This window comes from Stegostoma tigrinum, chromosome 22, assembly GCF_030684315.1.
Source record: "Stegostoma tigrinum isolate sSteTig4 chromosome 22, sSteTig4.hap1, whole genome shotgun sequence".
Classification (NCBI taxonomy): Eukaryota; Metazoa; Chordata; class Chondrichthyes; order Orectolobiformes; family Stegostomatidae; genus Stegostoma; species Stegostoma tigrinum.
In genome coordinates, this window is record NC_081375.1 from 31462845 (window position 1) to 31490361 (window position 27517).

The 27517-nt window shown below is 39.9% G+C and overlaps 2 protein-coding genes across 6 annotated transcripts in view; one reads left to right on the forward strand and one right to left on the reverse strand.

The window, feature by feature from the left end:
* The window catches only part of stx8 (syntaxin 8), a 253228-nt gene extending 245179 nt beyond the window's left edge, over window positions 1–8049 (forward strand). Inside the window, exon 8 of the mRNA XM_048555614.2 lies at window positions 6996–8049. Within this exon, the coding sequence (XP_048411571.1) occupies window positions 6996–7063 (68 nt within the window). The 3' untranslated portion in view covers window positions 7064–8049. The remainder of the gene's footprint in view (window positions 1–6995) is intronic.
* Window positions 8050–10389: 2340 nt separating this feature from the next.
* Window positions 10390–27517, reverse strand: part of ntn1a (netrin 1a) — a 205371-nt gene continuing 188243 nt past the window's right edge. For 2 of the 5 annotated variants that reach the window (XM_048555394.2, XM_048555393.2), the window contains one exon: window positions 10393–12744. In XM_048555394.2, coding sequence (XP_048411351.1) covers window positions 12416–12744 — 329 coding nt within the window. In that variant the 3' untranslated portion in view covers window positions 10393–12415. Of the gene's footprint in view, window positions 12745–27517 lie in introns of all 5 variants that reach the window. The other 3 variants (XM_048555395.2, XM_048555391.2, XM_048555392.2) reach the window with 3 other exon arrangements.

Sequence of the window (27517 nt, forward strand, 5' to 3'; positions counted from 1 at the left end):
TTGGTAAAAAGGCTATTTTTATTTTAATGTGTGTTATTAAAATGGAGCTCAGTCTTAGATATTTTCTGACGAAGAGTTGCCTGTTGTCTTCAAAAGAAAAAAAATGTAGAGTTGGTGGGTGTTAGAAATCGTGAATACTTTCAACTGTATTTGTGAATTAATCTAAAAAATTATTAGAATTTTACAACATTAGCTAACACAAAATATTTTTATTGTATGTAATGTAGGCCTGAGGGACTGTTTCTGGTGATTTTGAGTGAGCAAATAATGTGTTGAGTACATCATCACATCTCACTGGGCAGATTATGCTGGTCAGTGTGACACAATGTGTATTGGAATGATGTTATTTTACAAGGGTCATGTAATATATAGTATGTTATAATGCAATCTTTGGTACTGCTGAAGAATTTAAGCTGCACTTCAATCTCCAGCACTAAACATAACTTGCGAACTCTGTTGTTTCTAAAAAATTTTGAGAAATTGCTTTATATCTTTATGAAATCTTATTTAATTGTACAGCATGGAATCAATGAGTAATAGTATTAGAGTCTATGATAATATGAAAAAATGGCAATTAAAAAAGTTACAGTTATTTGACAGACTTTGAAGGCTGTTGTGGAAATGGCAATGCCTGTGAAGAGTTAGTAAGAACTGAATGATTTGGAGAGACTAAAGAGAAGCTGAAAAGCTGACACTTATTGATGAGTATAACGAGTTGAATGACTCGACTTCACACCTGATATTGGAATTTTCCTAAGTATGTTGTGGAACCCATATCCCCCATATAATATTAATCATGCTATAATCTGTTGGACAAATTCATTGAAATCCTAAACTGGGAACAAAATGTTATTCCTAATCAGGCTGTAAGGTGGCACAGGGGCCGCACGGTGGCTTAGTGGTTAGCACTACTCCCTCACAGTGCCAGGGACCTGGGTTCAATTCCAGCTTCTGGTGACTGTCTGCGTGGAGTTTGTACATTCTCCCCGTGTCTGTTTGGGTTTCCCCCAGGTGCTCTGGTTTCCTCCCACAGTCCAAAGATGTGCAGGCTAGGTGGATTAGCTGTGTTAAATTACCTGTAGCGTTCAGGGATGTGTAGATTAGGTGGGATGTAGGGGGATGGGTCTGGGTGGGATGCTGTGAGGTTCATTGTGGACTTGTTGGGCTGAAGGGCCTGTTTCCACACCGTAGGGATTCTATGATTCTAGTATTTTAAGTTGTATTTCACTGTCCTGGGTGTCTCTGCTTAAAATACTATTTTCTGATGTTAGTGTTGATAGGTGATTTGTCCTTGGGTCTCCCAGTTCATTTGATGGATAGAGCAAATGTCCAACGAGCTTTACTGTTTTGACTTGGCACTATGTGAGAATAATGACACTGGAGGATAACAAAATGTTCAAATAAATACTGCATTTTGCAAAATGCAATTCTAGGTAATACTGTATATTTTTTGATAAAGTTGTGAAGCTCTCTGCTGAATACATAATTGTGCTAAAAAAATGCCCAGCAGCACAGTCCACTACTGCTTAATACCACACTGCTAGAGTGCCTAATGTCTTCTTATCGTGATGCTGGTTTGACCCACCAACAGTAGCTCTTTGTTTGCTGGGCATACAGCATGGGTGAGCTGCAATTCAATCGCCCTCCATCACTGAACCCTAGTCTCATTGATAGCCTATACAGCTCGTATTTTCAATGCCTTGCTATTTGTTTTCTACGGATTTTGTCCCTTTTGATTGTTTAACTTATCGGCAGTCTGGCTATGGGTCACAAAATAAGCAAATCGTGGCGTAAAAGATAGTTCCTCCAGTCACCTTTATGTTTTTGGTAGCCATTCTTGCACACTCAGTCACTGTTTTTGTGCAGCCAACCTATTGCTTCCAACATTGTCTTCCATCTTTTCAGTATCTAAGTTTATTTAGAGAGACCAGGTGTGCCTTTATTTTCGTCAGCAATTTTTGTTTCTTTCAGAAGAATGATGAGTCTTTGTGTCCTTTAGGCTTTAGCTTGCATGTTTGAATGCCTGCCTTCAAAATACTTTAAGCAGTCATTCTTCTGCTAACACCTTTTTTGTAGTTTTGCACACATTTAACTAAGATCACCTCAGACACTTGCTTATTGATTCGTGTCTGCAAAACAGAAATTGAGCAAATTTGAAACATTTTGTCAAGATCTTGTGAATTGTAATTTGGATTCTCTTCAGTTTTGCATTCCAACCGTTGGGCCCGACCTGACAACCTCCACCCAATACACTCCCCTAACCTGACTATCCCCTCACCTCTGTGTATCTCACCCACCTAGCCATTTCATCCACTGACTCACTTTTTGAGACTTTTGTTCGTTAAAAGTGGGCATCCCAGGCTGAGCCAGCATTTATTGATTTATTGTCTATTCCTAATTGCCCTTAAACTGAATGGCTTGCTAAGTCATTTTAGGGGACAGTTAGGAGCCAACTATACTGACATGGGTCTGGAGTTGCATGTAGGCCACCCCAGATAAAGATGGTAGATTTTCTTCCCTTAAAGATATTAGTGAGCCAGATGGGTTTTTCCGACAATTGACAATGAATTGCATCATCTGACCTCATGGAATTTGAACCCAAATCCCGAGCATTAGTCTGGGACCCTGGATTTATTAGTCCAGTGACATTACCACTATGCCACTAATTCCTCATGAACCTCACTCACCCATCCAATCACCTATTCACCCACCGTACTTTTTACAAACCTTCAAAGATAGAAACTTTAATTCTGAAATAAAGCAGCTATTTCTGCAAAAAGGTGCTGTGTCTTCTGTGCTGATCATTTTAGCAGATCCCTGGAATGGATTCCTGTACGGAGGAAGTTCTCTACAATGCTATCAGAGATAATGGGAACTGCAGATGCTGGAGATTCCAAGATAATAAAATGTGAGACTGGATGAACACAGCAGGCCAAGCAGCATCTCAGGAGCACAAAAGCTGACGTTTCGGGCCTAGACCCTTCATCAGAGAGGGGGATGGGGGGAGGGAACTGGAATAAATAGGGAGAGAGGGGGAGGCGGACCGAAGATGGAGAGTAAAGAAGATAGGTGGAGAGAGTGTAGGTGGGGAGGTAGGGAGGGGATAGGTCAGTCCAGGGAAGACGGACAGGTCAAGGAGGTGGGATGAGGTTAGTAGGTAGCTGGGGGTGCGGCTTGGGGTGGGAGGAAGGGATGGGTGAGAGGAAAAATGTCTTGGGTGGTGGGGTCGGATTGTAAATGGCGGAAGTGTCGGAGGATAATGCGTTGTATCCGGAGGTTGGTGGGGTGGTGTGTGAGAACGAGGGGGATCCTCTTGGGGCGGTTGTGGCGGGGGCGGGGTGTGAGGGATGTGTCGCGGGAAATGCGGGAGACGCGGTCAAGGGCCTCTTGCTCCCCAGAGGAGCTCGAACAGTTCATCCACTTCACCAACACCTTCCACCCCAACCTTCAGTTCACCTGGGCCATCTCCAGCACATCCCTCACCTTCCTGGACCTTTCAGTCTCCATCTCAGGCAACCAGCTTGTAACTGATGTCCATTTCAAGCCCACCGACTCCCACAGCTACCTAGAATACACCTCCTCCCACCCACCCTCCTGCAAAAATTCCATCCCCTATTCCCAATTCCTCCGCCTCTGCCGCATCTGCTCCCACGATAAGACATTCCACTCCCGCACATCCCAGATGTCCAAGTTCTTTAAGGACCGCAACTTTCCCCCCACGGTGATCGAGAACGCCCTTGACCGCGTCTCCCGCATTTCCCGCGACACATCCCTCACACCCCGCCCCCGCCACAACCGCCCCAAGAGGATCCCCCTCGTTCTCACACACCACCCTACCAACCTCCAGATACAACGCATCATCCTCCGACACTTCCGCCATTTACAATCCGACCCCACCACCCAAGACATTTTTCCATCCCCTCCCCTGTCTGCTTTCCGGAGAGACCACTCTCACCGTGACTCCCTTGTTCGCTCCACACTGCCCTCCAACCCCACCACACCCGGCACCTTCCCCTGCAACCGCAGGAAATGCTACACTTGTCCCCACACCTCCTCCCTCACCCCCATCCCAGGCCCCAAGATGACATTCCACATTAAGCAGAGGTTCACCTGCACATCTGCCAATGTGGTATACTGCATCCACTGTACCCGGTGTGGCTTCCTCTACATTGGGGAAACCAAGCGGAGGCTTGGGGACCGCTTTGCAGAACACCTCCGCTCAGTTCGCAACAAACAACTGCACCTCCCAGTCGCAAACCATTTCCACTCCCCCTCCCATTCTCTTGATGACATGTCCATCATGGGCCTCCTGCACTGCCACAATGATGCCACCCGAAGGTTGCAGGAACAGCAACTCATATTCCGCCTGGGAACCCTGCAGCCATATGGTATCAATGTGGACTTCACCAGTTTCAAAATCTCCCCTTCCCCCACTGCATCCCTAAACCAGCCCAGTTCATCCCCTCCCCCCACTGCACCACACAACCAGCCCAGCTCTTCCCCCCCACCCACTACATCCCAAAACCAGTCCAACCTGTCTCTGCCTCCCTAACCGGTTCTTCCTCTCACCCATCCCTACCTCCCACCCCAAGCCACACCCCCAGCTACCTACTAACCTCATCCCACCTCCTTGACCTGTCCATCTTCCCTGGACTGACCTATCCCCTCCCTACCTCCCCACCTACACTCTCTCCACCTATCTTCTTTACTCTCCATCTTCGGTCCGCCTCCCCCTCTCTCCCTATTTATTCCAGTTCCCTCCCCCCATCCCCCTCTCTGATGAAGGGTCTAGGCCCGAAACGTCAGCTTTTGTGCTCCTGAGATGCTGCTTGGCCTGCTGTGTTCATCCAGCCTCACATTTTATTATCTTGGAATCTCCACAATGCTGCTTTGGAAGTTGGACTCTCTGAAATGTATATTGGAAAGGGGAGCACTTTTCTGACTCCGTAGTGCTGGAAACAGCAGCACCAACACTGATTGAAAGATTTGGGCCATTATATTTTCTGGGAGCGATTTGCAGAGTAAAGTTTTGAAAAATTTTGCATGTTTATTCAGCCTCAGTTTTTCTTTTCCTTGATAGTCAACAACATGGAAAAGGGGAAGAGAAGACCATATCAATCTCTGTATTTAACTGAGAAATGCAACAAATTAAATCTGACAGATTCTTTTCCTCCATGCGTATTGTACTTTTGTTTGTTTTCTACTTTGTCATTCTTCTTCATCTGTTGATGGCATGACAAAGACATGAAAGAACAGTGGTCTCTTCCCTCTGTGCGTCTGGTAGGCATCCTCTCATTTTCTATTCATTTATGGATAGTGCTACCTCATTTGAAGGAGGTATATTCTACAAAAATGTATCATGCTGGTGGCTCACTGACAGCTAGTTGCAATGTCTGCATTTTGCTCTGTGATGCTTACTTCTACCTCAGTTAGCTTTCTCAAACATTGCTAACGTCTTGCAAATGTACATTTCTGTTGATAGTTATTCATTTTCGTTGAATCTTAAAATGTTGTTCTTTATCGTGACATTCTAATATTGTCAACAATTACCATCACAAAATTTTGTGAAGATAGTCGAATGGTTAACTTTATTTTCTTCATATAAAGTGTCGTATTTCAGGTCTCATAATTTATAAAGAAATTTGTTTTTTAAAAGATTTATAAATTTATAAAATACGTTTATACTATTTCAGAATAATAATAAATAGAAATCGTTGGATAAATATTGGTTTAATGAATAGAAATCTAACTGAAACAAGCACTGATGTAATTACTTTTCCCTAGTTTATGGTGCGAGGATATTTGCAAGTGTCATAATTGTGTGGTTTGTTGCTCTCAATTTTACAATATTCATTTTACACAACTTGAAATTATCAAATTTGATTACTTTACACAGTTAATGAAATTTATTATGTTTATGACAGATTGTCAACAGGGAGTCACTGTAAAATGGTAGTAATTGGGACTAGAGTTTGATCTTGCCAGTTGAAACAATTTTTGTTTACTTTACCCATCTTTTTAGCTGTTGTCTTTAATGTTCCGGGTATGGAAAAGTTGGCATTAAAATGTATTTACTGAATGTGTAAACTAAGTATTAACTTAGTTTAAGTTTACAAGGCAATTTGTATAGTCTTTTCATCAAAGGCTTGTTATCTGTTTGTATAAAATTGCAGATTGGTTTATAGATTGTAATAATGTCACAGTAAGCTCAACCAGTCATTTTCCAAGGCCTTTTTTTAATAGCCACCAACAATTAGCCCTTATTTCTCAGAGGTTGGAGTATGAGTGGGGAAATCTTCCTGCAACTGTACAAGCTACTGGTGTGATCACATCTGGAGCAGTTTTGGTCCCCTTATTTAAGAAAACATATTACTTCATTTGAAGGCAGCTCAGAGAAGAGTCATTGGGAAGATCCCTGATATGGAGAGATTGTCTTATGAGCAAAGGCTAAATAGATTTGCGAGTGCACTCACTGGAATTTAGAAGAATGAAATATAATTTCATTCAAAGATACAGGATTCTTAAGGAGCGTAATAGGGTAAATGTTGAGAGGGTGTTACCCCTCACGGGAGAATCTAGGAGCAGATGGCGCAGTCTTATAAAAAGGCACTAATTTAAGAGTCAGATGACAAGGACTTTCTTGTCTGAGAGGGTTGTGAGTCTTTGGACAACCTTGCCACAGAGATCTGTGGGGGTAGAGTCCTTGTATATATTTAAGGCTGATTCTTGATAGTTGATCCTTAATCAAGGGTGACAAGGAAAGCACAGGAAGTGGACATGAGGAATGTCGGATCAGCCACGATCCTATTGAATGGTGGAGCAGGCTCAAGGGGCCAAATGGCCTACTCCTGTTCCTATTTCTTATGCTCTTGTGGGCAGACATGGTGAGATGCAACCATTTTCATATGGATTCAATAAGATTTATGCTTTTTTAAACAGTAAAATAATTTCCTCTTTTAATCATTGTGAATAAGTGTTGTTTTATTTTGTTGTAGGAATGCTGGTGATTATTGTATTGCTGCTGATTGCCATTGTTGTCGTTGCTGTCTGGCCAACTAGCTAATGAAGGAATACTGGCACAGAACTAACTTTGGTGAACACAAATTGGATGCTGAAACTGAAAACTAAACAACTTGTTCTTCCTGAAATCCTGGGACAACATTAGGGATAAGTATCCCAGTCAAGCAATAGAATATATAAATGTGTTTGTAATACTATTCTATTACTGTCTGAGGTTCATGAAAAATTGGATTGATCAAGATCAAAAGAAAACTAGCTTCTTAAGTTAGAAGTGCATTCCTGATTTAATTTCTGCCTTAAATTGAGAGAGGGGGGTTGCAACTCTTGAGTCACTGGGATACTACACCATCTAAGGCCTGTAATTAATATACAATTTTGAGCATTTGCCCCTCAGAAGTCTTCAATCTGCACGAATGTATTTTTTTCTATACAAAGTTTGAGGAATACTCCAAACTTAAGTAGTTTATTCTTTGTTTCCCGAGTTGAAATAGAATCATTGTATACGAGTTAAATGCAGAAAAATGTCGAAATTGAATATATTATATTTTAGACCTGCTCTGAACAATTAACTAATTGCATGCTTAGAGCTGCTCTAACTTGTTAATTTGTTCTTCCCTCCTTTTTGCTCTGTTTCTGATTACAATTTTTTTCTTGTTTAAAGGAGGTGAACATAATCATTTTAAATCCTCAAACAGTCTTGTTAAATAAGGCAGTTTCTACTGGCTCACGCTATTACTCTGCTTTCCCAGGGAAAATGCTTTTCTCATTGCTTGTGGGGTCAGTGAAAGGGCTCTCAGTAGGGCACAGGGAGTGTGTGCTGTCTCACTGCCTGTAAACAGTGTTACTGTTCACACGCCTTCATGAAATTGAAACTTGGAACAAATTGCTTTCTGCATGGAAATTCCAATCTAACAGAACATTAATTACAAATGATTTTCTTATAATTTAGTAACTTTATTGTCTTCACTTGCATTATGATGCATTCAGTTTTTATAAGCATTCGTTCAAAGTATTTGCAATATTGGTCTATGAATAAATATTTTTCAACTCTGTTCACTCCGTGTGTTTTATGTGAAGCTGCTAACTTTCTTTGTAGCAATATGCAAATTCAGGATTTGCAGAACGCTAAACATTTTGGTTAAAATTCTCATTGTCTTTCTGTGCATTGTTAAAGACCAAATTTTATCAGTGTGTTTCTGAAGACTGAAGCCACTTCATTCTCTCTTATATGGATTTTGAGATTATTAGGCTCTGACTTGGATGCATGATTTTTGAAATTTGGCAAAATTCTACGACTCTTATTCTTCAAAACTATACAGTGGTCAAATGCTTGAAGGCTAAAACAAAATAGAAAATTTTCCTGGGTCAAGAGGTTTTAGAATTGCAGTAAGAGCTTAAGGTGGTCTCAAAAATCTGGACCATCTGTTCATCTATTTAACTGCTTTCAAGAAAATGTTACACAAGAGGAGCCAGCCTCACTCCAACACATGTACCTTTGATTTCAGCTTTCTAAAACAAAAGGAGGCACAATTGTTTCTTCCAAAATGAGAATGAATCTTCTATCACTGAATAAATTTTAGATGAGAATAGGGAACCTAATTACTTAACTTCACTATACAAGTTAGCCTCAAGCACAACAAATCCACATTTTAATTTGCTTTTTCAGTTACAAAGTGCGTTCATATCTGTATGCTATTTACAAAAGTTGCTTAAAATAAAGCATAAGAACGTTCAGAAAAGAAATTGTATAATTATTGTCATTGTTACTCTATCACAAATATGAGCCCAGCAGAGTAACTAATGTAATAGTGGTACCATGAAAACCAGGCGACATCATGTTAGATTACAATGTAAATGGAACACTCATAATAAATTAATAAATCATGTTAGTTAATTGGATCTGCTACAGTCAATAAATGAATTGATACATTATGAAGTGTCAGACCATTGAATAGAACCTGACCAATATCATTTAACTTTGTGAGAAAATTCCTATATGGGGATTTTTGTCACAAATTATTTCATTTATTTTACCAAGATGTAGCTATTTAAATTACGAAAACTGATTAAGTCATTTTATAAAAAAAACCAGAAGGAACAAATTGTATCAGGTCAGATTTTACACTTAATCTATTCTCTTTTGATCTCTTGATTGCTTATTATCAGATGAGGCTGAATATACTTAAATACAATAGTTAAGTGAAGTTGGAATACACTGTCTTCTGGTTTCAAATTATATTACTTGGTTACTTTTATTTGAAGTTAAACATTACTTTTTTAAAAAGTTCATCTTTTTTATTCCCTTTAAACGACCTTTTTTGGAAGTCAACAATTCGTGCTGAAAATCCATGGACAATGGTAGCTAATCTCCAGTACCTTGGCTAAATAGTTCTTGATTACATGTAAGGCTAGTTATCCAAATTAAAGGAAAAGCTTGTTGCGCTCACAGTTTGCAGCAACATAATAACCACATTCTGGTTGTGGGGTCACTATCCAAAGCAACCCATAAAATTCTCTGCCAAAGTGTTATTGTGTTTCTTCTGTATTGTACGATCCTGTGACTTGGCTGGGATGTAGTGTCAGTGACCCCTGTAATCTCAACTGTCTTATTATTAACTTGTGAACGCAAGATATGGTTAGTGGGCTAGTTCCTTATAGAATAGCTGGGAAATGGTGAGGGCCACTGTTTTCTTGGCTAAAAATAGTTAGACCAGGATACGATATCAGCATGTTTATCTGACCTGTTCATCCACCGGGTGGTAGTAGCTTTGTTACAACAATGCCGGTTAACTTACCCAATCACCTTTTAATCTAAATACAACATGTCCTACTTACCTTATTGCTAAATAGTAAGACTATTTATTTAAGTTTAAAAGCAGTGAGCATAGGGCAAACCTCTCAGCTAAATAGATTGTGTCCATTCTGAGCAAAGAAATTATTTCTCGTTCATATTTTTAATGGGATTACTAGGTAATAACATTTTACTTTTGATCTTGGCAGTATTTTTGTAAATGTTATGCTTCAGTTTAATCTAAATTTTATGGAAAAATATCTCAAAATTTTGTAAGCACTGTCCTTTATGAAAACTTATAATAGACTTCATAAAAGGGATGTTTTGTAGAACAACAGAACGTCAGTGGGTTCAGATAGTATTCATGAATTGCTCAACCTGCACTTTCATCTTCAGTATCATCTGAATTTTTTCATGATTCACTGTTATTTAATGCTGTCTGGAGTATCAGTGGCGTTATGAACATAGGTGAGAAAGAATTTTCATCTTTAAAAAGATCTGGATTTTATAGATTGTGCTCTTGTTTAGAGGATTCCATTTTCTTTCACTTCTTTCAGTGCCATTTGCATCTTTTGTCCAGAATTCACATCAAGAATAATCCACACCAATCACTATGTGGTATTGTTTACAGGACTTTATTCAACTGAATTCTGAATTTAATTCTATCACGTGGGTGTTCAGCAGTTATAGTACATGTTCACATCTGGTTCAATTACAGCCATCTAACAACCAAAAAAATCCACAAATTTTTATGTGTAATTAAATATATTCATATATAATAATGATAATATATTAGTATGCATTGTAGGAAAACATTGCAAACTATGCAATGATCATAACTAAACAACATTTACAGTTCAACTTATTAACAGGTAAAAGCAGAGCCCGACAGGTCTGTGTAACAGGGGAAAGAGTCATAAAGTCTAAGTTAGCTGGAGTATGGCTGAACTGATATAAAAGTCTTTATCCAGAACTACATTACATCAATATAAACACACTTCCAATTATGTCAGTCTTAAAGTCACATGTGCTAACTGAGGTACCTTGATGATGTTTACCCTGTTACAAAACTCATTCACTTCTTTAGTACCTCTTTCTTTTAAACTAAGAAATCAATTTTATGCAGTGTCTTAAAGTGGTAATGTGTGACAGTTTTAATGTTAGTTTTTTCTACATTATATTTTTTAGTTGGCTGCTGTGATTGATTAGAGAATGACCTGTGCACACTTGTTAACAGGGTCACAGCAAAGGCAAGGGTCATTTATGCGACCTGAGTTGGTTGCTTGATGGAGATACTGATCAGCAGGGTTGAGATGTCACCTTGCCCCACTGGAACTGAAACTGGTCACTGGAACAAGCAGTAAATCATTGCCTGTAATCATCTACACAGTTACAAAAATATGTAGGTGTGAAGTTTACTGTGTTGGTGATGGATCTGAACCAACAGGCCTGTCGGGTATGGGAAGAGGAATTGGTTACATCCTCTCGGTGTAATTTTATCAAAAAAGTTACATTTCCAGTTGAGAATACTTTCAAAACTATTCAAGGCTTTTTTTTAATAAAGTACTAACTATACAAATAGAAACTTTAATGAATTGGACTATATGTTAATGTTTTGAAGAGGGATACAAGAACCAAGTGTCAGTGAATTTGCTTTTGTTTTCTGTTCTTGTGCAGTGATTCTGTGAACGTGTAACAGAATTCATTGAAAAGAAAATATAGCTTTATTTCAGTAATTTTGAACTGAAAATTTCTTTTTTCCATTGAAGGTTTACTTTTAACCATTAATTTGATTTGAGGCTGTTTTGCTGACGGTACTTTTTGCAGGTCATGAGTGAATGCATTCACATTTCATCTGTAAAATGGGCACAGATCAGGGCTGGAGAATTTATCAGGAGGGGCATATGCTTTAGGGAGCAGAATGTATATCCTGTAAAATAAGGACAACAATCACCAGCCTAAAACTAAGAAAACACCAGCAAACTTAACAAGTCAGAGATGAATGTCAATATGAAGTGAAAGCAAACAAGGTGTTGCCATGGCACTTTGAATTTTTTTTAAAAGTATTTTTTCTCTGTCTCTGAAAATATTGTAGTAAGGAATATAATCTTTACATTGTTTGCCAAAGGCTGCAGGTCTTGGCAAATCTGCTTACAATGTAGCATTTAATATTGTGCCAGGTATAAACTGGAAGGGGGAAGAAGATTGCAAATGAAACATTTTGGGTTAACTACACAAATAAAAAGTTAACAGCATAAATTGGGATCAAACCAGTCTTGGTGTGAATCCCAGCAATTGTCCAATATCAATCATCATTTTGAGATGTTGTGCCCCTTTAACAAAACTCGTACTACTGTTTGCAGAGAAGAGCAACTATGAAAGGATTTTGGTTGTGAAACAAATATTCATCATTTCAGACAGTGAGCTTTAATGTAAAGAGTAGCCCACCTTTATTTGTATCTTGTTTATTTTTGAATATGAAATCAGCGTTAGGTGCAAACTTGGCAATTCCAAAATCCCAAACTGCTAGATGAGCTCCTTCACAAGTTCCTAATTTTATCCTAACATCGGTTCCTGCTCGCAACCAAGCAGCACAGTCTCTCTTTATGCCTTCTTGCACTTGCCTTTCTTCTCCCTCTGTTGGAACTTTCGCAGCCTCCTTGCCCACGTGTCCCTCCATTGTATCACCAAGCTGGTTTTGTTTGCTACAACCCCATTCTGGTCAGGAGAGTCCTCATCGTTCCCCAGGAGGAGGTACTTCTTCCCTGTTTTTATTTTTGGGCATTTACAAGCTACATCCTTTGAACGGACCCAGAGGAATTGGTCTCCACGCCGTATCCGTTTCACCCCTTGTTTGTAGACTGATATAATATTCACTGTAAACTTCCACCATTCACCAGCCTTCTCTGCCTTCAAGATGTGGGCTTGAACAGCTGCAATAACAAAGAAAGGAACAGAAAAATATTTTAGCTGTCCTCCACATTAAAAATTGCATCAAATAAATTCTTCACACCTCAGATGCAGCAACAACTTTGAGCTTTAACCCCAGTTGTTTAGATGACCACATCATTATAACAGCAATGGTTTCCATAGAATCTGGGGGGAGGAAGATGCACTGAGTCTCCAGGGCTTGAAGTAAACTTGACAAGGGAAACTGATTTTTGACAGAAGATATAAACAAAACCTTAGAAACTAATTTTCTTTCCTAGTACAAGAAGTTTAATCGAACCTGGCAGTGAATCATTCTTAATTAGTAGAGAAAGCAATGATGAAACCTGGATGGAAAGGAGAGAAAACTGATTATACTTAACAATATTTGCAGTGCTTATGCTTCGGAGGTTAAGAACTATTAAACTGGAAGCTAATTAGAAAGCCTAGAACAAGTGATTGTTTACATCTAAGAAAATTTACTGTGTGCTGTTAGTTGTCAAACAGTAGTACATAATGTGCTTACATTCCTTTAACTGCACATGTGAGAACCATAAAGCAGATTGCAACTGCAGTTTGTCACTGTCCATGCTCTCGACTGCCCTGGTTGCTTGGCTTTGTGTTGTCACACATTCTTACTCTCTCTGTTGGTCATTCAGTATTGCAGACTTGCTTTCCTTCCCATTTGAACAATACAAGTTAAGAGCATTCCACTGACATTGAGTTGTGGCAAGTGAAACTGAATATTAAATAATAACTTTATAAATTGCCATGTGTTGTTCCCTACTGCACAATATGTTTACATGTACTTTATGATTTAATAAAGATTTTGATAATTCAATTCTGTTGTTAGTCTATTCCCTGTGTTATGGTCCATTTTTTTCCAACTGCTGAAAATAGTTTATGATCTAGCACCAAACTAATGAATAGGTAGAGTACTCATGACGTGAATAATTTGAACTATGTTTATGTATTATTTTGCTTATTTTGTGATTTGTCAGAAGCAGTTACTGAAAAATTGCAATAGCCTCGATTAATTTCTGCAGACTTCAATTTTTCTGACTACTTTCGTTGAGATTTCTTCATTTTTGCATCAAATAATCAACTGCAGTATCTTTGTTAGAGAGCATTGTTAGCAGGATTTTCAGAAGGCAGTGAATTAACAATGCCAAAGACTGACTCGTTGAGCATTCTTCTGTTCAATGTAGCAATTCATTCAAAATTGTTTCTAAAATGATCACTTAAAAATTAGGAATACATATAGTCAGGTTTTTTTTAGTTAAAAGATGGAGTGCACAGGCTGTGTTTTCTGGCTATGACTGTTCAACACAAATAGATTTCACATTATTCAATAGGCAAGAGGTGGTGGGAGGGGCGGTACGGTGGCTCAGTGGTTAGCGCTGCTGCCTCACAGCGCCAGAGATCTGGTTTCAATTTCGCCTCGGGCAACTGTTTGTGTGGAGTTTGCACATTCTCCCTATGCCTGTATGGGTTTCCTCCGGGTGCTGTAGTTTCCACCCACAGTCCAAAGATGTGCAGGCTAGGTGGATTGGCTGTGCTAAGTTGCCCATAGTGCCCAGGGATGTTCGGGTTCGGTGGGTTAGACATGGGAAATATAGATGTAGGGGAATGGGTCTGAGTGGTTTGCTCTTCAGAGAGGCAGTGTGGACTTGTTGGGCCAAATGGCCTGTTTCCATACTGTAGGGATTCTATGATTCTGTGAGATACACATATATATATATATATATATATAACTTCCAAGCTCATTGTGTTCAGACAAGTGGAATACAATAACCTGGAGTGTATTTACTTCTATTTTTAAGAAGAAAAATTCAGAAATTTGCAGTGTGTTCTGAAAAAGCTTCCCTAATGCCTGATTATAGAACAGTGTGGCAATAATATTAAGTGGTCTTATTTAGTAAAAACTGAAAGAATTACAGATGCTGTAAATCAGGAACAAAACCAGAAGTTGCTGGAAAAGCTCAGCAGGTCTGACAGCATCTGTGAAGAAAAAATCTGAATTAATGTCTCAGGTCTGGTGAGTTCTGAGGAAGGGTCACTGGACCCGAAACATTAACCCTATTTTTTTCTTCACTCTTATTTAGTAGTCTAGCCAGAAAAAAGTAAAACTTTCTTAGTAACAGCATAGAAACTTGACTGTGACTCCACCGATTGGCACTTAGGGAATGGGTCGATGTTTGGTGATACATCATGAGTGGATGGAGCAGATCTAACTATCTTTCCTCATTTTTAGTACATTCATATTACTGTGGCAATGGTAGATAAAAAGGATATTTCTAGTTGAGAGAAATTGTGATAAGAATGCTCATGAATTAATATGAGAAATAGGGAAATCTCAGTAACAGTTAAGGGGAATGGACTGCAGCATAGGGTTAATGCAGAGAGCTTGAGATCATTCCAACAGCCTTTGTTAATTCACGCCTGAATGTTTCTCTGGTGCTGTAAAAGTCTACCACACACCAGTATACGTGCCATCTCTCTGAAAGAGTACTTGAGCCAGTCCACTGTTTTTAATTATGATATGTGGCATCATGAAAACAGAACTGCTTCTGACTGATTCACTTGTGCCTCAGTGTTTGACTCATTGTTGTGGAAAGCAATAAGAAAGCAGCTCTTCAAACAATTGGCCTTTCTCTACTGAGAAGAAAAGGAAATCTGCCTAATGCAGGCGGCAACCCAGGAGTGGAGGAAGCTGGGAAAATGCATTTGGCAGAACTGACTGGAAGGCAATGTGAATTGAAACAGCAGACGCAATATCATTTTATACAAATCTGTTTGCGAAGTCCATCTATCTGGGAGTATTCAATGGCTGACAACTGTATTCTGTTACGAAAGTAACAATGTTTCCTATGGAAAGAAAATGTTCTAGACTTCTCTTGCAACAGTTGTGATGTGAAAATGAGGCTGGTTGGTTGATCTGAGTTGTTCTTTGGCAAATTGGAGGAAAAAATCCTATAAAACGTAATAAAGAAGCCACCCACAAGTCAAGTCTCACACAACATGCTCAGACACTGACAGTTTACTCCCTTCACCACTCCCTCAATCTTAGTACTATTATTGTAAATGCAAATTTGCCATCAGATGATCACAGGCCCTTGACTTCCACAGCTATGGGGAATATTTGATACAAGAACAGCTCAAATCTCACTATGTCATTTATGTTAACACAATGAATTATTTGCATTTATATTATTAGATTTTGGATGAGAAATATAATGAATTACATTTTAAGTTATTGCTAGCAAGGAATCCGATACAAGCATGGTATATTTTAACACATTGCTAACAATAAATTCTAACTTCATGTGAAAAATGCTAGATGTATGGACATTTTGAAGGTGCAGTATTGTTACTGTTCTAATCTGGAATAGCTATTTCCTTATCATTGCAGAGGTACACAGAAGTCTCTCTCAACTAATTTGTGGAAAGTACCAAGAATAATAAAAAATAAAAGACCAAACAGCTCTGAAGGAAATGGTCAATTACATATCCACAAACTTAGGGCAGAATTTCACTCTACCTAGAGGTGCTGAGAATGGCAAATACTGAACACGTTGATCCTGGAGACGTCAATTATGCTCTGAGCAGAAGGTCCAGAAGGGACTCTACTAACCTGCCATCAATTAAAGCCCTTAAGTGGCCAGTTTTGCAGCTGAAACACAAGAGTGGCCTGCTTGCTGGATTGGGGCGATAAGAGGTATGGATGAGGGCCAAGGGGTGGTCTTTGAAAGTCGCCCCTCTACCTTTGCATCTGACCCATTAACTCTCCCTCTTCTTGATGCCCACCCCATGACATGTAGATAAATATTATTTACCCTCATGATATTGCACCGGCTCAAATGTAAGCCTCGACTGTCAGTCTGTCAGACCCAGAAGCTCTGATTGACTGGCAGCTTGTGGTGAACAGGGATGCCAGTGCTGAGGCCTTCAATAGGCTGAGAAACTCACCTGGACTGATCTGACCTGAGGTGGGTGGGGCGTGTGTGCGCGTGCCTGTAGGGTGGGGGAGAGCTGTGGGGGTGGAGGTTGGGAGGGGTGCGGCGCTGTTGTGTTAATTATTGGTTAACACGCTTACCCCTACAATTACTTGAAAAAGAGGGAAACTGTACCTTGAGTGTTGAAATTATCCAATTCAATCATTATGAAAGATAAATTAAATACTTCCTGGACCATGATCCATAAATTTCATTTTTTTTCCACAAGACTGTAAATTACAATTAATGTTTCTGTACAATGCTTAACATGCTTATATCTTATAATTATGCAGAATTTATAGGACAGAAGTAGACCACTGATTCTGGATGTGAGTTTGCTCGCTGAGCTGGAAGGTTAGTTTTCAGACGTTTCGTCACCATTCTAGGTAACATCATCAGTGAGCCTCTGACGAAGCGCTGGTGTTATGTCCTGCTTTCTATCTAAGTAGACCACTGATTGTTTATGCTCCACATATGCTACGCCCGCTGCATTTCATCTCACCCTATGACCATACCCTTTTATTCCTTCTTGTTCTATGCACTTATCCAATTTCCCCTTAATGTAGGTTTCAGCATAGATTCATTGAAGTCCCTCTCAACTAATTTGTGGAGATATTAACCTGTTAACTCCGAGTAATTTCTCACTTGCAGTTCCATTTCATTTGCTCTGTTTTCATAGTTCCCTTGATGTTTTTAAAGATGTTGCTGTTATGTGAACCGAGCTTCAAAAGTACTCTTCCTGTACGGTTACAACACTGGCATCTATCTGACAATGCGGAAAATTGCCCAGGTATGTCCTGTACATGCTAAGCAGGATAAATCCCACCCAGCCAATTACCACTCCATCTGTCTACTCTAAATCATCATTGAAGTGATAGAAGGTGTCATCAACAGTGCTGTCAAGCAGGACCTGCTCAGCAATTACCTGATCATTGAAGCCCAATTTCGATTTTGCAGGGCCACTCAGCTCCTGACATCATTACAGCCTTGGTCCAAACATGAACAAAAGAGCTGAATTCCAGAGGTGCGGTGAGAGAGACAGCCCTTGTCATTAAGGCCACATTCATTCGAGTATAGCATTAAAGAGCTCTAATAAAACTGAATCAATTGACTGGTTAGAGTCATAACTGACACAGAGGAAGATGGTTGTTAGAGTTTAGTTATCTCAGCTCCAGGACATCTCTGCAGGAATTTCTCAGAATAGTATCCCAGGCCCAACCATCTTCAGCTGCTCCAACAATGACCTTCCCTCCATCACAAGGTGAGAAGTGAGGATGTGCAGTCATTGGCGAACAATGTTCAGCACCATTCAAGACTCTCAAATACTGAAGCAGCCCATGTTCAAAAGCAACAAGTTCTGGACAATATCCAGGCTTGGGCTAACAAGTGGCAAGTAACATTTCCACCACACAAATGCCAAACTATGACTATCTCCAATAAGAGAAAATTAAACACTGCCCTTCTTGTTCAACAATGTTACCTGTGCTGAATCCCCCACAATCAACACCCTGGGGGTCACCATTTAGCAGAAACTCCATTGGATGCAACACATAAACACATTGGCTACAAGAACAGGTCAGAGGCTAGGGATATTGTGATAAATAACTCACCCCCCCCCACCGACTCTACAAAGCCTGTCCACTGGATACAAGGCACAAGTCAGGAGTGTGACGGAATACTCCTTGTCTGGATAGATGCAGCTTCAGCAACACTCAGAAAGTTTGACACCATCCAAGACAAAGCAGGCCACTCGAATTGCACGACATCACCAATGCTCAGTAGTAGTAGTGTGTAGAAATTCACCAAAGATCCTCAGACAGCACCTTCCAAACCCACAACAACTTTCATGCAGAAGGACAGCAGCGCACACATGAGAACACCAACACTTTCAAGTTCCTTTCCAAGCCACTCACCAACATGACTTGGAAATGTATCACCATTCCTTTACTGTTGCTGGGTCAAATTCCTGATATTGTCTCTCTAATGGCATTGAGGGTCAACCGACAGCATGTGTACTGCAGAGGTTCAAGAAGGCAGCTCACCACCACCTTCTCAAGAGCAACCAGGCATAAGCACTAAATACTGGCCAGCCAGTGATGCACAAATCACATGAATAAATAAAAAAAATCTCCTTAACTGTACAGTATGACATTGTTATGCTGACAAGCTGCAAGAAGATGCTTCAAAATCAGAATCTCCGGACAAAGTTCTGAAACTGCAAAGCTGAATTTACCCACATAATCCAGCTAAAAGTGGAAGTTAATCAATCCACGCTACTTATAATTAGTTTCTGATGGGTGAGCATAAACCATAAAGATTGAGGAACCAGTTCACTTGACAATGTTCTCAATGAAACAAAGCTTGTGGCAAAGGGAAATTTGACAGAAATGCAAAGTAGGTGAGTTATACAAGTAAGTAAAACTGTTAAATCAGTGTTAATATTGGGGGAAACAGTATACTTAACAATAGATTGCTTAAGTCCTCAACTATAGAGTCACAAATTTAAGTTGCACCATTAATTGGGATTCTATATCATTGCTGGATCTGGTTCTTGGGAATGAGGTTGGCCAAAATAAATTTCTTGTCAGTATGGGAATATTCAGGGGATAGTAGTCATTGTATCTGAAGGATTCAGTTGGTTTTGGAAAAGTCCATGTAACAATCTATTGTAAGAATAATTAGCTGAAGGAAAACAAAATTCAACTGGGTAAGCCAGAAGAATTAGAACCAAAGATTAGCTCGAAAATCTAATTAATCAACAGGCTGTTTATAACGAAGAGAGAACTTGGCTACAGTCAAGGTACACTTACATGAAAGGAAAGATAGGGTAAATAAATCCAGAGGTCGGTGGAAGATAAAAGAGATACAGATTAAGATGAAAAAGGAAAAGAATGATCTTGTAGGTGGGTAGTATGCTTGAGATCAAGGTCAAATACTGAACATTCATTGGCAAACTGAAAAGTGAAGCAAAGAGAGAGTATGAGAAGAGACTAACAGCAAACATAAAAAGGAATCCAAAAGTCTTCTGTCGGCACATTAATAGTAAATAAGTAGTAAAAGGAGTAGCAGGGCAAAAAAATGCAAGGAGGTCGGGGCATTTCTGAAGCAGTGGATTATTACTTTGCATCTGTCCTTACCAAAGAAGATGATGTTGTCCATGTGCAGGTAAAGAGAAGGCAATTTAAACACTTGGAGGGTATGAAGTCGATATGAAGTTATGTGAAAGACTGTCTGCACTTTAGTTAGATTTTGGGATGGTGATAAGAAACTAGAAAATTGCAACCATTATAACCTTGTAAAGATAAGCCTAAAAACTACAGACCAGTCAGTTTAACCTCGCTACTGGGGATGCCTTTAGAAATGATAATCTAACCTAGGAAAAAACTAATAGTCACTTGGGCATACGTGACCTAATTAATGTTTTATGACAACGTATTAGAAATGATGAGGATAATGCTGTTGATGTAGCACACATGGACTTCCAAAAAGCATTTGAAAAAAGTGCATGGGTCACAATGTACCCAACCACAAAATTACAACTCATGGAATACATGGGATTGTTGCAACATGGACACAAAAATTTGTTGAGAGACCGGAAGCAAAGACAAGCAGTAAATGTGATAATGGGAACTGCAGATGCTGGAGAATCCAAGATAATGAAATGTGACGCTGGATGAACACAGCAGGCCCAGCAGCATCTCAGGAGCAGTAAATGCTTGTGTTTCATGGAAACGAAACAAATTATGAGTAGGGCTAGACCATTCAACGCTTCAAGCCTGCTCTACCATTCAATATGATAATGGCTGATTATTCACTTCATACCTTGTTTCTGCTTTCTCCCCATATCCCTTGATCACTTTAATCCTAAGAACTCTTGTCAAACTCCTTCATGAAAACATTCAGTGTTTTGTTCTTGATCATTTTCTGTGACAAAGAATTTCATTGGCTCACCACACTCTGGTTGAAAATATCTGTCCTCACCTCAGTTCTAAATGGCCTACCCTATTTCTTTAAACTGTAACCCCTGGTTCTGGACTCATCAGTCACTGGAAACATCTTTCCTGTACTTACCCTGTCTAGCCTGTTAGAATTTCCTAGATCTTCTATCATTCTTCTAAACTTCAGTGGATATAGTCCTCACAAATTCATTGTTGCTTTCAGAATGTACAGAGCGTTCTTTAGGGGTCAGTGTCTGGTTTCTGCTCTTCCTGATATATATTAATATTCTAGTTCTTTGTGCAAGGGGCACTATTCAAAATTTGTGGATGATACAAAGTTCTGAAGTTCTGCGAATTGTGATGATAGTGGACAAGAGAAAGATGGCTTATTTGAAGGTGAAAATTCCTGCAGAGAAATTTCAATTGATTCATTTTGATTTATAGAATGTGGAGAAATAGTGGAGAAATGGGTGGTGCAATTTTAATGGGGTGCAGAACAGAGAAAATGTGGATGCATATGTGCATAAATCATTGAAAGTGGTAGGGCAGGTTGAGACAGCAGTCCACAGAATCAGAATTGATCTGTGTTGAACAAGACCATTCATCCTTTACCAACTAATTCAGTACATTGTTTCTGTTCAACTAGTCAGCTGACACTCTCTTGGATGCCGTGATTGCACTGTTTCTACTATACTTCCACACAGCGCATTGCATTCCCTAATTACTCACTCAATGGAAAAGGTTTTTTTTTCTCAAATCACATTTGTTTTTATTGTAAATTAATTTAAATCTGTGTGCTCTCATTCTCAAACCTTTTACAAGTGGAAACATTTTCTCCCATTCTATTCTATCCAGAGCCCTCATGATTTTGAAAATTTATGTCAATTTTTTTCTCAGCTCTCTCCTCTCCTGGCACTTGTACCATGTACCTTACAAGTAAAGCCTGCTTAATGTGTAAGTGATAATGGGAACTGCAGATGCTGGAGAATCCAAGATAACAAAGTGTGAAGCTGGATGAACACAGCAGGCCAAGCGGCATCTTAGGAGCACAAAAGCTGACGTTTCGGGCCTAGACCCTTCATCAGAGAGGGGGATGGGGAGAGGGAACTGGAATAAATAGGGAGAGAGGGGGAGGCGGACTGAAGATGGAGAGAAAAGAAGATAGGTGGAGAGGAGAGTATAGGTGGGGAGGTAGGGAGGGGATAGGTCAGTCCAGGTCAAGGAGGTGGGATGAGGTTAGTAGGTAGGAGATGGAGGTGCAGCTTGGGGTGGGAGGAAGGGATGGGTGAGAGGAAGAACAGGTTAGGGAGGTAGAGACAGGCTGGGGTGGTTTTGGGATGCAGTGGGGGGAGGGCAAGAGCTGGGCTGGTTGTGTGGTGCATTGGGGGGAGGGGACGAACTGGGCTGGTTTTGGGATGCGGTGGGAGAAGGGGAGATTTTGAAGCTGGTGAAGTCCACATTGATACCATTGGGCTGCAGGGTTCCCAAGCGGAATATGAGTTGCTGTTCCTGCAACCTTCGGGTGGCATCATTGTGGCACTGCAGGAGGCCCATGATGGACATGTCATCTAAAGAATGGGAGGGGGAGTGGAAATGGTTCGCGACTGGGAGGTGCAGTTGTTTATTGCGAACCGAGCGGCAGTGTTCTGCAAAGCGGTCCCCAAGCCTCTGCTTGGTTTCCCTAATGTAGAGAAAGCCACACCGGGTACAATGGATGCAGTATACCACATTGGCAGATGTGCTTTATCAAATATTTCCTCAACCTGTCCTGCTGTCTTCAATGCCTTATGCACATATACACCAGGTCTCTCTATTCATAAAGTCATCGGGTCATACAGCACAGAAACAGATCCTTCGGTCCAACCAGTCCAGTTACAGGGATAGGGTAGTGGGGGGGTGGGACTGGGTGGGATGCTCTTCAGAGGGTTGGTGTGGGTTCGATGGGCCAAACGGCTTGCTTCCACACTGTACCTAAATAATTACCTGAATGTCCTTTAAATGTTGTGACTGTACCCACATCCACCACTTCCTCCAGAAGTTCATTTCACACACAAACCACTCTCTAATGTAAAATAATTGCCTCGTGTCTTTTTTAAATCTTTCTCCTCTCAACTTAAAAATATGCCCCTAGTCTTTGAATCCCCCACTCTAAGGAAAAGACACCTGCCATTTACCTTATCTATAGCCCTTATTATTTTATAAATCTCTGTCAGGCCATCTCTCAACCTTCTACACTGCAGTGAAAAGAAGTTTCAGCCTACCCAGCCTCTCCTCATAGCTCAAACCCTCCATTCCTAGCAACATCCTGTTAAATCTCTTCTGAATCCTCTCCAGTTTAATTATATCCTTCCTATAACAGGGACAGCAGAACTCAACACAGTCCTCATCATCATTCTGCACAACCTCAACATAATATCCCAACTCCTTTGCTCTTGCACACCCTTTCCAGTACTACTTTCACTTTATGTCTCTATGTACTTCCTACCAAAATCTTTCATCAGTCTAGCCTCCGTGATAAGGATGTTTTTAGAAAGAATTCTGAGGGACAGAACATATTTGTCCTTGGACAGATGTAGATTAATCAGAAATAGCATGGATTTGTTACAGTGTTTGACAAATTTGATTGAACCTTTGAAGGGGGTAACAAAAATGTTGAAGAGGGCAATACATTGGATGTGGTTCACATGGAGTTTAGCAAGGCTTTTGATAAGCTCCGTTATGGTAGGCTGAAATTAAGCTGAAATTAAAAGTATCACATTGCATCCAAAATTGGTGGGGAGGTAAGAAATAGAGGGTATTGTTCCTGTGACTGGAAGTCTGTATCCAGCGGATTTTTTTGGGCTTAGTTTAATGTTTATGGTGTACACTAATGATTTAGATTTACATGTAGGGTATGATGAGAAGATGACACAAAAATTGGCAGAGTGGTAAATAGTGAGGAGAAGAGCAATAAACTGCAGGAAGATATTAACAGACTGATCAGCTAGGCAGAGCAGTAGCAAATTGACTTCAACCCAGAAAAATGTAAAAAACTTGGGGAGGGCTAAACAAGGCAAGGCACTATTAATTGTAGGACCCTGAAAAGTGCTGAAGACCAGAGGGACATAGGTTTGCATATACACAGATCTGTGAAGGTAGCAGGGAAGGGAGATAAGAAGGGATATAGGAATACTTGACTTTATTAGCTGAGGCAAAGAATACAAGAACATGGAGGTTACCAGAGAAGCTGTATAAAATGTTTGTTCGGCCACAGCTGGAGTACTGCATGCAGTTCTGGTTGCTACATTATTAGGAAGAATGTGATTGTACGAGAGAGGGTGCAGAAGAAATTAATCAGGATCCTGTCTGGGGAGCAGGGTCTGTGCTATGAGGAAAGATCAGATAGGCTGGGGTTGTTTGCCTTAGATTAGTGAAAGTTGAGAATGAACCTGATGGAGGTGTACAAGATAATGAGGAACATAGACATGGTAGATAGGAAGACTTTTTTTTATTCACATGGATGTAGGAATGGCTGGCTGGGCAAGTGCACTATTTAATGCCCTCCTGAAGTCTGTTACTCTTTTCTTCATTGTTTGTTACCTTGCCGTTTGGTATCATTTGCAAGTTTTGAAATAATTACTTGCATACTCAAATCCAGGTCATTAATGCAGATTGAAATGATCCATGGTCCCAATACGGTCATCTTGGGATCACCACTGTGTTCACACAGTCTGAAAAGCTACCATTCACTGTAACCCTCTGCTTTCTGTTGTTAATTCATTTTGTATCCATGCTGCCGCTAACCCTTTAATTTTGCTAACAGGTCTACTATGTGGAACTTATCAAATGCTCTTTGGAAGCCCATATACATAATATCAACCACATTATCCTCACAAATCCTCCCCATTACTTCATTAAAGAAATCAATCAAGTCAAACGCAATTTGCCTTTAACAAATCAGCACTGACTATCATTTATTATCCCATATTTTTCGAAATTCTAATAATTTTTGTCCTTAATGATGGTCTCCCAAAGTTCCTTACCACTGATGCCAGGCTCATTGACCTAGGCCAGGTGTTTCCTTCTCATCTTCATTAAAGAGAAATACAATATTTGCAATTGTTCAATTCTTTAGAAGTCCCACCCCTCCCCCCAGGATAATTGAAACATTTTGGTTAACAATTTCCACCCTGACTTCAATCAATAACCTACATTGTATTCCATTTGGGACAAGTGATTTTTCTGCTTTGAGGACCACCAACCTTTTACATAAATCCTCTATTTTTATCCTACCCAATATTGCTACTGCTTCCTGATTAACTACTGCTTTGATAACATCCTCTTGTCTACTGAAGCCAGATGTAAAGTATTCATTTGGTAACTCAAGTATGCCCTCAGCCTCCACAAGAAATTCCATTTAGGCCCCTAATTGGCTCCATCCCTTTTACTAAACTTTTTAACGTGTTTATAAAAGATTTGGGTTCCCCTTTGTTTATACTTGCACTCTTTCTGTATTATGAACCTTACAATTGTTAATAGCCTTCCTCTTCTATTTCACATAATTCTCCATATCTTTTGTTATCCAAGGAATTCTGGTTTTGAATGCCTTTCCTTTCCTCCTCACAGTAATGATTTCACTCTGTACACAAAACATCTCTTTAGGCATCTCTTTGTTCACTTACTGTTTTGTTTATCAATGTTTGATTCCAATTCACCTGGCCCTGGCTCTTTTTCAACTCATGGAAGTTTGTTTCCCTTTGGTTATGTATTTTTATGCATGCTTTTGGCATCCTTTCATCTGTGAAGGATGATAGGAATTCAGCCTCAAAACTCTGGTGAGCTCAAAGCTGAGATCTTCAATTTTTTGATGGCTGATGAAGCTGATTTTGGAAAGGCAACATCTGCTATAAATAACAGACATGTCCCTTGCTGGCGATATAGAATTATTGCTACTGGAGCCTTCCACAGCTAATGTTTGCTTTGGAACTTCTGAAACCACATGACATTATAGTGATGAACTTCTGTCCACAGTTGGTGTCACTGTTTGCATCAATTATCAGCTAGAGTTTCCCACTCATTGTGATTGGTGTTAGGGCTTTCATGTCTCTTTGAACAACATCCTTGATTCAATCTTCCATCCTGTGTAAATTCTCAACAGTGAAGCCTTCTTTGCTTGATTAGTGCTAGCCTGCTACATAGGTTACTCTGGAAAGAACTGTTTCATTGATGACTTTGCCTTTTCATGTGATGGTGAGGATACGTTATAGACACTGGAAACGTTTATCCTTTCTAAAATTATTTAAAAATTGATGATATAATGACAACAGTTCACCAAATGCTCTCCCTTTGGAACATTCTCTACTTGACTCACTTTCTTCTCCAAAATAAAATTCAGTGCAGCTTTCTTCCAAACATTTTAAATGCGAAGATCAAGACAATTGCTTGGTATGTATTTCAGGAATTCCTCCCCCTCCTTGCCCTTTACACTGTTAGTACTATCCCAGCCTAGTCTAATGAAGTCCCCCATTGAAGAAAACGTGGCTAAACAAAGCCAGTTTTAATTACCCTCTGTTATCTTCTAGTTTTTCCACTGAGGTGACCCTAAGCATATTTTATTGTCTTTGTTTGAATGCCTTTGGCTGCCCACACTAGGATTTTAGCTACAGGGCTAATATAAACTCAGCACAACATTACAAAGGGGGGCTATCTGAGAACTGAATGCCACTTTATACACGAGCTTTATGCACAAAACAGTACATTATAAAGGAATTTTTATTTAAACCCTGCTTATAATTTTATTCCCTTTGCATCACCTTCAGTTTGAGCATATAGATTACTATCTCAGGAGATATTAAATGATCTGTTTTTAACATGTCTGCTTATCTTCATTTACATCTGAAACTAATTCAAGAATTTTTTTAGTTTTTTAATTCAATGAAACTGAACGATTGTGGTACAAATTTACAATAACATCTGATCATTTTAAATAAAATTACTTGGATATGGTTGCCGCGATTTTCCTGTGCTTCCACAACAAATGTTAAATTATATCAGAAAATTGCTTAATGCTTTACTGCCAAATAACCTTTCTTTTACTGGTAGAAATAACCAGTTGAAGTAGGGGTGGCATGGTGGCTCAGTGGTTAGCACTGCTGCCTCACAGCTACAGGGAGCTCGGTTTGATTCCACCCTCCGGTGACTGTCTGTGTGGAGCTTGCACAATCTCCCCATGTCTGCATGGATTTCCTCCAGGTGCTCTGTTTTCCTCCTACAGTCGAAAGTGTGCAGGCTAGGTGGATTAGCTGTGCTAAATTGCCCATAGTGATCAGGGAGGTGTAGATTAGGTGGGTTATAGGGGGATGGGTCTGGGTGTGATGCTCTGAGGTTTGGACTTGGGCGGAAGGGCCTATTTCCACACTGTAGGGATCCTATAAAATTCTTTCACCTTTCAACAGGCTGGTAAGCTTCTGAAAGTCAAGAACAGATTATTTGTGACCTTCCATTAGATTCACAAATTAATCCATGTATTACTCAACCAAAGATTTTGGGATTTAGTCCCTGATTCATAGGTCTTGAATTGCCTTTGGCCAAGTGAATGGAAATGTGACCAAATTTACTGATCCTCATGAATGATCCCTCCAGGAGGGTATAAGTACATTGGCACGGATAAACAGTAAGATTTGGCCATTATAGGCCTTAGGTTTGAATGGTCTGTCAAGCTTACTGTCATATTAATATTAGAAATCAGAGCAGGAGTAAGCTATGCAGCCTCTTGAGCTAATAGCACCATTCAGGATAATTATGTTCATGGTTATGGGGAAAAGATACAAGAATTGACATTATATCAGAAAGCTCGTGAGGACAGC